Here is a 12,258-nt window from a genome sequence, read left to right on the forward strand (position 1 = left end):
CGCTAAGTGGGCAGGGCGGGCTGTGATATCTAATTAGGCGACGGGCTTCGTGGTTGGGTGGACAGCTAATGGTAGTTCGGCTTACTTATGTTTGGGGGGCGGCCCTGCGTGCGCAGTCACTCCCTCCTCCTCCACCTCCTCCTCCCTTTGGGGTTAGTTTGCTTGTGTTTAGTTCCCAGAGACAGTCAAATCGGATTCCTTTGGGAAAGGACACAAATCACTCCCGTTTGAACAAGGGGAACAGCGAGGGAGCTGTCTCCACAAGGGTCCACCTCTCGTGGTTGATTTCATATTGCTCATTCATGTGATTTGATCAGAGAATACTCTTTGTGGAGAAAGACAGGAAAGGAAAGGAGGAGAAAATAAAGAAAGAAAAAAATAGTCTCTGGATGATGACATTTGATCTAACCCTCAGCGAAGCCCGTTCTTGATCCTATTGTTTCTTAAAGTGACATTAGACTTTTTTTTCCTCTTTCTCTCTCTCCCCCGCGCGCTAGACCGAAGGGACCTCCGGTTTAATCTTGCAGTTTTTGGTTTGTTTGTTTGTTTATTGTTGTGCGGTGTTCCCAAACCTGGATGTTGACATCTCGCGTTTCTTTTGGCACGTCGGTGTATTTTCGGTTTCACAGAGGAAGCGCTAATAGAGACAAACGCGGTGACACCTGCTCACCCGTACTCCTCTCCTTGTCTTTTTTTAACGGAGCGATCAAAAGCAAGCAGCGACTGAGACGGTGACAGGAGTCTGTTTTCATGTTCGGGATTCAAGACAGCATTCAAAGGAGCGGGAGTAGTATGAAAGAGGAGCCCATCGGTGCCGGGATGAACGCTGTCCGGACATGGATGCAGGGCGCCGGAGTGTTGGATGCGAACACAGCCGCTCAGAGGTAAGCCGGCGGCGGTCTGCAGCGCCACGGGAACAGTTCGACGGAATGATATCGGGCGCTTATCATCCTGGGACGACACAAAACGCTCATGTATATCATCCTAATCAGTGCGCGATATCTGCTTATTAATAACCAGCTGACAAAGAGATTGATTTATTGCTGCGATAAGTTCGTAGCATCCTCCTGCGTGTCGTCGGCACCGACACATTGAAACGATGGAGTTGCAAGTCACATTTAAACTATTTAAAAAATATTACTTCTGACATTATTATTTTAGCCTTAAAATAGCGGCTGCTTTTTAATGACTTTGCAACAATGCGTTGATTTATTTTCCCTAAAATATGGAGTTTTAAAGAAAATAAATACCAGTAGCCTAGCTTACTTGTTTGTTCAAGTATAGATTTAGAGCAATTAAGCTACTTTATGATTTATCACAATTGCCATTAGTATGTTAAGTGGAATATATGTTGTTAAAGACTAGCATAACTTTTTAAGTGATTGTGTAAAACACTAAGCTATACTTCAAGTTGTTTTCTTAAACTAATAAAGCAATTCACGTGTGCTATTTCAGGGCTTTCCCGTTGCACATTTGAACTAAAATTAGCCTATTTATTTTTAATATTTTGAGACAATTATAATAAATCACAAAATAGGCTATAATTGTTGCTTTTATTTATAAATACATTCATCATCATTCTGTCTGTCTTTCTTCTGTGTGTTTATAGTGGAGTGGGTCTTGCTCGAGCACACTTTGAGAAGCAACCTCCTTCAAACCTTCGTAAATCCAACTTCTTCCACTTCGTATTAGCGCTATACGACAGACAAGGACAACCCGTGGAAATTGAAAGAACATCTTTTGTTGGATTTGTTGAAAAAGAAAAGGCAAGTCAAACGTTATCCTTTACACATATCGGTTTTGCAAATTTGAGTGAAAATGTTTTATCAACTCTGACAATTATTAATGTTGGGCTTAAGTCGAAAGAATTATTATTATTATTATTATTATTATTATTATTATTATTATTATTAGCTACATGTTCAAGTAGTAAGCTATAATTTCACTGAAGCTTTTTTTACCCTTCAATACTTTTTACATTTACTAATGTATAATTTTCAGATAAGTTACAGTGACAAGGATGAATTTTCCTTTTTAAAATGTTATATTAGTAAATGTATTATTATGAAAGTATCATCATATGATGTTTTAATAAAAATACTGCACACAAATAATATTTGTGTAAACAGTTAGAAATTATCTAAGCAAGTGAAGTTACTGCTGATTTTATTAAAAGATGTGGCTAATAATACTGTGTATTTAATGACTGTGCTTATACTCAAGGCACAATGGTAGCTTAAATTTTTTTAAGAAGTTGATGTATTAATCTGTTCGTTTACTATCTGAGATTTAATGTATTTTGAACTGCAGATGTTGTTCGGACTGGCTAATTTGCGTTAGCGGTTATTTATTTATTTATTTATATTTATTTATTTTTTGGCCTCTTGGTCCGCATGGGAATAGCCGGTCTGACCTACAGGGCTTGTTAGAAATAGTCAAATATGTTTTTCTTGCTAACCAACAAATTTATTTTTGCAGGAATCTACCGGAGAAAAGACAAACAATGGGATCCATTACAGATTGCAGCTCCTTTACAGCAACGGTAAGGCGGAATTCGCATAATCTTAGACTTATTGAACTTTGCATAAACACATCAGGGATTTACTTCAGCACCACAATTTGAATAAAATAAAAGACATCGAGAAGGACGGGTGACAGAGAAATAAATAATTCACTGCGTAACTAGATCAAACAGAATTAAAACGAATATAATGACCTAGATACAACTACAACGACTACTACTACTAATAAAATAATAATTTGAATAATAATAATAGTAGTAATATATATATATATATATATATATATATATATATATATATATATATATATATATATATATATATATATATATATATATATATAATCATTAATAATAATAGTAATTACTATAATTGTTCAAGCAAAAGATTATAAAGTGCGCAGCAATGTTGTAGCGTTTTATAAACATTATTGAAACACAAAACGATCTCCATTAGTGCACTTTTCCGGTTACGCGTTTTCCAGAAACGTGCACTTCATTTTTGATGGAAGCTAATGGCCTGGCAATAATGAAAGTACACTTTTTTCTGTGTCTGCTAATGTGGTAAATGACAACCAGGCGTTTGGAAATTTGTTGCGCCAGTCTGCCGTGTTTCTAAACCTTTTTAATTAGACATTTGGATTTATTTTGCTTGAAATCATGCATCCTGTGTTTTAATATTTTGGTTATTTCCATCTGACCTAATTTCATGCATTTTCTTCATACTTTTGTTTTTGTGTATGTATATAATTGCTCAATTTAAGTTTGAGTTTCATCCAAATCTATTTATTTTTGTTTTCATAATCCTTTAATACTCTGTAATTTAAGTTGGGTTGAACAATCTAGAAATTTAAAGCATCCATCCAGTATTAAACTCATTTCATTGTAAATGATAAATATACCTGCCAGATCAATTTTAGATCCGAATGACCTGCATTGTATTTTATGCTAAAGAACTTTTGTTTTCTCTCCCGTGCAGGCATCAGAACAGAACAGGACTTTTATGTACGCCTGATTGACTCCATGACCAAACAGGTAAGAGTTTGCTTTATTTATTTTTTCTGAAAATCCCCATGGTCTGCTGGTAAATATTGTGTGTGATTCGCAGTGTGCATGTGTGCCGTGCACCCTGGTGAGTTTGGGGTTACACTCTAGCATGCCTCAGGGGCACGAGGATCGGTTAGTGTCTAAATATGACATACTCTCTCTGGGACATCATTTAAGATGACTGAGCGTATGCATGTATTTATGTGCATACGTGTGACAGTGAGGTTGATAGCTGGAGAGAGAAAGAAAGAAAGACTTTGAGTTGCATTCATATTCTGTCACAGGGGATTATCCAGTGGTGCCTTTCAAAATTTAAACAGCATACTTCCAGTGTGTTCATATGCACATGTTTGTTATGAGGAGGCATGTCGTGTTAACTGTGCAGGTTGTGAGCTCTAACCTTTAAGAAAAACTCATATGAGAAAACACAGGGCAGCGAGAGTGACCTTACAATCTCATATGTGGTGCTCTTCCTTCCCCCCCCCCCCCCCCCCCCAAAAACAGAAACAGCCCCTCTCTCTCTCTCTCTCTCTCTCTCTCTCTCTCTCTCTCTCTCTCTCTCTCTCTCTCTCATTCTCTCTTTCCCACTCATCCCCTCACTTCCTCTCTCATGGTCTCTGTCTATAAATGTTGTTTTGAAGACACTTTAGGGAAAGTGTATCCAGCAGCTGCGAGTCAAGAACTGTGACAATAAATCTGGATGCGCAATAAATCTTTAGAATGCAAATATGCAAAGCTCATTAGCTAATTTGATTAATAACTGAAATGATTATATATTTTTTCATAAGCCATTTTTATAGGACTCGTTTTGCATGACAAGTTATGTGTGTGTGTGTGTGTGTGTGTGTGTGACCCCAGGCAGGGTGAAGTGTGTACAGATATGAGGCAATTAGCAGGCGCTGTGACAGACAGATCGCTAACGCTCCAAACACTTAGTACATCATGTGATTTTAACACGCCAGCATGTTTACCCTTTTGTTTCACCTTGTTGCTACTGTTTTGCCTCATCCGCGTGTGTTTGTCTATGCATGTGTGCATATTTGGAAGCTGTATTAAAGTAAAGAGTGAGAAAAATACTTAAACAGGTCAGGGAATTAATTTGATCTTGATTCTGTTGACTTAACTAATGTATATGCACAAATATAATATTGTAAAGCATCCTATAGGAAATATTGATTTGTGGACATTTACTTATATATGCTGAGCACTATATATATATATATATATATATATATATATATATATATATATATATATATATATATATATATATATATATAATTTTTTTAATAAACTATGTATTATGTAAATTACATGTACATGCAAATGACTGCAATATATAGGATATTTATAGAATGTTTAAACTGACCTACTCTCATTGTCTGCAAATAAATTGAATACTTTTTTAAATGTTAAAATTTTTAATGATAATATTTTTATTTAAAATTTTGTTGACATGTTATCGCTAGTAAACATTTTACTCAAAACACATACCTATTAATGGTAAATCCAGGGAACAATAATAACTTTAAGGGATGTCTCTTTTACTGAATTTACAGAATTCAGAATTTAATTATAATTTAATAAATACTGCATGCATACTACTTACAATGCATAAGTAGTAGATGTACTACAGTATATGTAAGGTTTTTATGTAAGGCTTTTTTCTTCTTTTTTTAAATACAACATTTTCTCCAACAGAAAAGATACCCAAAGATGCCTTTTAAATTGTAAAGAAATCAGTGTTTTTGAAACAGCAGAAGTCAATAACTTATTTAGCCTGACATGTTTACTGTTCCAAAATATTTTAAATGTTTCCCAAATTAATTTTTTTTTTCAAGGTGGAAAAATTTGTTTTCTACCCAGACATTTAAAAAGAATATAATTTTGAGCAGTATTCACAGTGAAACCATGATATTTTTATTCAAGGTTATCATACTGTCAGAATTATATACTGACCCTTGCCTACTACTTATAGAGTAGTTATAGAATGTTTAATCTGACCTACTGTCATTGTCTGCAAATAAATGTTAAATGTGATACTATTCAAATGTTAAAATATTTTAAATGTAAAAATTTGTTGACAGTTATCAGTAGAACATTTTGCTCAAAACACATACATATTAATGCCAAATCAGAGAGCAATAATAACTTTAAGGGTCTCTTATTTTGTAATAATTAAAAATAAAATATACTGCTGTGATATATTTTAAAATGCATACTACTTTCATTTATATACAGAGTATATGACCAAAAGCATACTACAGAATGACTGGATGTTACATTTGGCCTAAACAGCTCGGCATCTCCCCTTCCTATATTGTGATTTGTTTGTGGTTTATAATTTCCCTTCGCATGAATGTTTATGCGTGAAGTGCTAGGTGCTGTTACTGATGCTGCTTGTTGCCCTCGCTCTGCTGAGCGGTTTGGCCGGCGTGTCGCAGGACAGATTTATGTGTGTGGGTGAAAGGCAGGCGCGTTGTGCTGAGGGAGAGAGACTGTTCTCTGACACCCCTGAGGTAAATACAGTGGCCAGGGGGACTGGCCTCGGCTCAGCCTTTCACTGAGTGTCTCAATAAAAAGCCGTTTATCTCCCCAGGGTTGTCTCCCACGTGCACATATATTACCAACTGATTTACTGGCTATTTCTGTGGCAAACGGCCCTGCCATACCTGTTAATGATGTGGTGCCACTGAGTGAGCGAGAAAAAGAGATAGTGTGTGTGAATGAGAGGTTGGCAGCAGAGTCAACATGCTAGATAAATACATCGGTACTTTTATGAAAAAGTTTAACCATGGTTAACCATGCAGGGTAACTTGGTATTTACATAAAAGTGCAACCAGCAAGGGTATCATAACAGTGTCTTAAGATACAACTTTGTGCCTTGTGTGCTTCTAAAAAGCACCTCAAGGGAACAATTCATTACACTAATGTGTTAATATGTATGATTCAGGGGTAAATAAAGTAGAAAAGTTGCACCTTTATTAAAGTAAAGTCACAGTCCGTTCATTTACTCACCCTTAGGTTGTTCTAAACCTGTATGAATTTTTGGGAATGTGCTTAACAGTTGCTGTCCCCCATTGACTTCCACAGTATGGATAAAATAGCTATAATCCTTAAATTATTTTATATTTTAGTATTTATAAGAGAAAAAAGAATTGATTTGTAGATTTGAACTAACTGCCTTTTAAGAGGACTTACCTGAAAGGGACAATTTTTCTGACATTGGTGTTACAATGGTATCAGAAAACATAAATGTATACTATATTCTTTTTTTTTCAGTTACAAAAGACTCTTTTACCACATATTTTACCCAGATTTGGGTTAAACAACACAGCATTTTTTGGAGTATACATTTTGCATGAGGCTTTCCTTAAATTTTTCCTTATTTACATACATATAATTGCGTATTTAAGGTGCAGAAACATTTAATTTTTGAAAACAACTACATTTTTAGAAATATATGCTTTGCAAAGAATTGACTTCGGTAGTTCCTCAGCAAACAATTTTGTGTTTCATAGATGTCTAATAGACATCTAAACGTAGACAGCTTGGCTAAAACAAGGCCAAACTTGTGGCAAAATTCTAATAGATGTCTAAGAATAGCCCAAAACTAGACTAGTCGTCAAATAGACAGATTAGACAGACTTTAGATGAGTCATTTATTTCTGTTTATTTGATGACTAGACTAGTTTCGGCCTACTCTTAGATGTCTATTAGACATCTTTTAAAAACATCTTTCAAATCCTTGCTGGATTATAACATTGTATACATTATTGACAATATAATCTAGAATTTTTTTTTGTTCATGTGACCACATCTTGATTCATGTTAAGAAGACAAACTTAAGCAAGGCTTTTAATTCTGGCTCTCTGCAGACTCCCTGCTCTCGTTGTCATTTGACTGCTGCGTGTTTTTGCTTCTCTCCTCCATGTCAGCATGAAACACGGCTTAGGTTATGACAGAGTGTTAGCTGGTCTTTAAATGCCTTTCGGAAAACCCGGTCCAAAACCACTCTGCGGTGAGCAGTCAGCCTACATATGCTGAGGAGTGCTCGCAATGTGTTTAAGATTTCCCATTAAAGCCCCATAACTCTGTACAGAGAGGCTACAGAGCGCCTCTCCACTCAGCGTGTGCTGGCTTTGGCAGTGTTGGACGGGAGGGCTGATGAGCAGGTTTATAGAGCTGTTCAACACACACTTCTCTTTAGCACTTAGCAAGGCGGTGAAGTCCAGTCGCCTGACCACACAGTTAGCTACTCAGGAGCTTCTGTACATATATATGTACACGCACGGCTATTAGAGACAATCAGACAGTCTGGTCTAGAGCTGCAAGGATCAACTTTGCTTCAGAAGCTGACATATTCTGCACCCGTCTCACAATAAACCCATATATATATATATATATATATATATATATATATATATATATATATTCGCTCTCTTGGTTTGCCTGTGGGAACGGTTGGAGCGGGTGAGGCGAGATGGAGCGGGTGTCAAGCTGACAGGCCGTATCTGTGATCAACGCATGAGCTCGTGACAGATCTGATGAAGACAATGCAGTAAAAGACTCTCTCTCTCGCTCTTTATCCTTCCATCCAACTGTTTCCCTCAACAGCTGAAGCGCAGAACAAAAGCGAATCACATACGAGGGCTTAATGCGCACACACACTGCGCTGACACACCAGTGTGATGGTAACAAAGAGGGAAATGTGTTTTCATGTATTTACAGTGCATTGTTTACATGCCTCAGATGCGGCTGTCAGTTCAAGGCGGCACTGGCGGCTCTCAAACGAGATTTGAGGAGCAGTTTGTGCAATATAAAATATGCATTAAAAGCAGCATCAGGGTCTAATGAAAGCTTCACACACACCTCTGCGCACCGTGCCATGCATGTTTCATGCGCTTCGTGGCCCTCCTTAAGGAGAGCTTTGTTCAGAAAAGTGCTGGGCTGGAACTGCTGGGTAACTCCAAGCTGTAGCTCGCCTGTTGCTCTGTGTGTGTTTTAGAGCTAAGCTTCGGGCAGATTCCTAAATAAATTTGCACGGGATGAGAAGGACTTCTCTCATGTGTTGCTCGTCTACGTATTTTTCTTGTTAATTACGGAATAGGGTGTGTTTACATGCCACAAACACTTCCCCAAAGTAGACGACATGAAACAAAGTGACACAAATCTCCTATATTAGATATTTCCTGTAATCAGTAGCTGTTTGGAGGCTCTGGTGATGTCAGATAGGACGTGAATGGCCGCTCTGTGCCAGGCCACATAAAGGCTTAATGCTACTCATTTGCAAATATTTGCACACGCGCAAACTTGGAGGGCCTAAAGATCCCGGTGATTAAGTCTGCTCATCTACATTGAAAGTATGTGTGAAATTGGCGGCAAAGAAAAAGCGTTCAAGGCTGCAACAGAGCTTTAAAAAGATGTTGCAGCTTGGTGATTTACGAGATTGGGTGGTCTGCCTTAACAGGGATAACCGCAGTAACTACACTAATAATGAAATAGTTTTTTAGGTTTTAATGGATAGTTCACCCAAACATGATCATTTTATAATTTGCTCGTCCTCATTTGGTTTAAAAAATGTATGACTTTATTTATTCTGTAGAAATTAGGCCAAAATCGATTAAGTTAACTTAACACAAATTTATGTAGATTGAACATAAAAAATTAAGCAGTCCCAATGAAATCTCTAGAATTTTGTTGTTTCAGCTCATTTTAAATAAGTAGTTTGAAAAAAAAATAGTGTATTTTATTTTAAGGAAACATTTATAATATTTTAACACCATAAGCATGTCCGGCTAAATAATTGAAATAAATAATTGACTTCTGCTATCTTTATTGGTTTTAAAAGCACAAATTTCTTTACAACAAAAACTAAAAAAAAAAAAAACAATAAAAACTTACAAATACTGTAGGATTGGTATAACAGGAAATTTTAGCAGTTTTAAATCCTTGACTTTTTCAAACCTGTAAACTGGTTATCATCCCATGCCTAGTTGAAATAAAAATATATTTTGAAGAAAGCTGTTTGCTGGCATCCATCGACTTCCATAGTAAGACAAAATGTCTTTATTTGTGTTCAACAGAAGAAAGAAACTCAAATTGGAACAAATGTTCATTTTTGAGTGATCTATCCCTTTATTTTTTAGAGCATAAATTAACCAGAGCCATCTGTAGCAAGAGTGATTATAAACTAAAACAGCAGTTTTACATTTTTTATTCTATTCATTTACTCATTTTCTTTACGGCTTAGTCTCTTTATTAATCTGAGGTCGCCACAGCGGAATGAACCGACATTTTAACGAATACTTCACCCAAAAATGAAAATTAGCTTTGGTTTTACAAATTTATGACTTTATTTATTCTGTTGAAAGTAGGCATGAGTTTCTGTTAAGTTCCCTTAAGTTTCTGACGGTACCTTGGGTAAAAATATCTAAGTTTCATGGTATTGATCAGTTCTTTTTAAATGGCTGAAAAAAAAACCTTACATATACTTTAGAATGGTATAACTGAACATTTTAGCAGTTTTGAAACCTTCACTTTTCCAAACCACGGTAAACATTGAAACGAGTTATAATCCGATGCCTAGTTTAAATAAAAAAAATATTTGGAAGAAAGCTGGTTACTGGTATCCATTGACTTCTATAAGACAAAAAATAACAAAAAATCTATATTGTAAAATGTCTTCTTTTGTGTTCAACAGAAGAAAGAAACTCAAATTGGAACAAATGTTCATTTTTGGTTGAATTATCCCCTTAATTTTTAGAGCATAAATTAACCAGAGCCATCTGTAGCAAGAGAGATTATGAACTAAAACAGCAGTTTTACATTTTTGATTCCATTCAATAACTCTCTTTCTTTTTCGGCTTAGTCCTTTCATTAATCAGGGACCCAGCAATAAATGCTAACTGACCCAGCTGGGGCTTGATCCAGTGACATTCTTGCTGTGAGGTGACAGCGCTACCCACTGCGACACCGTGTCACCATTTTTGATTCCAATGACCTCTAATATGTTCATTTATCCATTCCAAGTGTGCCGCAAGCCTACGTTTGAGTGAAGGTTTCGGCCGTTAGATCGCCCCCTGGGGGCTGGCTGCAGTACAAGTCATAAAGCCCGCCTCCTCCGTGTTAATGAAGGAGACTTGAGCCCAAATAAAAAAAAATATTACACTTGCAATAAAATGTCCCGAAAGATAGTTCTGGTCGATTAAGGCACTGGTTATTGTGCTGAAATAGGTGCAGATCTTCATTTTTGTAAACAGTTTGTTTTTAGCAGTAATTTAATGCTGGGCGTGTCATCGTGATTGACAGCTGTGATTGACAGTTTCTCAAAGCGCGGCGTCTGAGCTTCGGCAGGAGACTGAAATGTTATTATTCGATTTCTGTGTTATTTTACCATGACAAAATGAGTTCAGCAGTAAACTATAGTTTCTGACATACATGATCCTGGTGGAACACTGTTTGTTCGCTAAGTTCAGGGCTTTTTTCGGGCTTTATTAGTTTGCTGATACACGCCTAGCCACCCAGATAGCAAAACACAGTTCCGGCTAGATTCTCGCCTGCCGGAGACTTATCTCTTAGAGCTCAGACTGACTAATGTTACCTCTGCTGGACCTACTTCGGATGCCTGGACTCACTACCCAATTCCAGCCCGAGTCAATCGAGCCAGATGCGGCGGCCGAGCGAGCAGGCGCTGCCGCATGCGAGCCGGAATCAGCCCGCGACGCCGCGAGTAAGTTATGCGCTGCGGCCTGGAGCTGGCGCGATTGAATATATAAAACCCTCATATTTGTTAACGTTATTACATCCATTTGTGTTGATATGACAGCAAACGCATGCTGAGAAGTTCGGGGGGCGTAGTTGATTTTACATAAAGCGTTTGATTGGAAGCTCGACTCTGCTCATTTTCGCGGCTCCTCCTCTGGCTCCATCAGACAGTCCTTCAGCGCATGTCAAGGCTCCAATTTCAGCAGTCTTTTGCGACAGTTTGTGCCCGTCAAGCAGGCATTTTGCCCTCAAGGCGTTCAATGGGAAAAAGGGCTGTCGCGTCGTCCATATTTTTTACAGTCATTGATCCATTCATTTTCTTTTCGACTTAGTTACTTTAATAATCAGAGATTGCCACAGTGGAATGAACCCCCAACTTATGTGTTTTACGCAGAGGATGCCTTTCCAGCTGCAACCCAGCACTGGGAAACACCCATACACTCCCGCATTCACGCCCACACATACACTACGTCCAATTAAGCTTATTAAATTTACCTATAGAGCATGTCTTTGGACTGTAGGCGAAACCAGAGCACGCGGAGAAAACCCATGTGAACACGAGGAGAACATGAAAACGCCACACAGAAACACCAACTGACCTTCTTGCTGTTAGGGGACAGCACTACTCACTGTGCCACCGTGTCACCATTTTTGATTCCATAGACCTCTAATATATACCATTTGACAATATGTTTCTATTCCTAAAGGCCCATTTTCTACTATGTGGAAAAAAAAGTATTTTTTTATTTTAGGAAAAGCTCTGGTAGAAGAGACCAAAGTTACCTCAGCATAATCGGAATCTGCTGCATTTTTGCCTTTGCACAACAAACGTGACTTTAAGGGCTACAGAAAAAAACCACAAAGCCATGACGCTTTGTGTTGCACTAGCTTGAACCCAGAGGAGGATTCACAACCATTGTTGT

At 37.5% G+C, this 12,258-nt stretch overlaps 1 protein-coding gene across 30 annotated transcripts in view; it reads left to right on the forward strand.

The window, feature by feature from the left end:
• ebf1a (EBF transcription factor 1a) overlaps positions 1–12,258 on the forward strand; it is a 269,550-nt gene that overhangs the window by 10,916 nt on the left and 246,376 nt on the right. For 18 of the 30 annotated variants that reach the window (XR_015506850.1, XR_015506851.1, XM_087280643.1 and 15 more), the window contains 3 exons: positions 1,610–1,766; positions 2,479–2,542; positions 3,501–3,556. Coding sequence is in view for 25 of the 30 variants with exons in the window: in XM_087280643.1 (XP_087136769.1) it covers positions 3,545–3,556 (12 nt within the window). In the remaining 5 variants the exon portion in view is untranslated. 30 annotated transcript variants of the gene reach the window in all.

This window comes from Danio rerio, chromosome 14 (genome assembly GCF_052040795.2).
Source record: "Danio rerio strain M-AB ecotype USA chromosome 14, GRCz13ab, whole genome shotgun sequence".
NCBI lineage: Eukaryota > Metazoa > Chordata > Actinopteri > Cypriniformes > Danionidae > Danio > Danio rerio.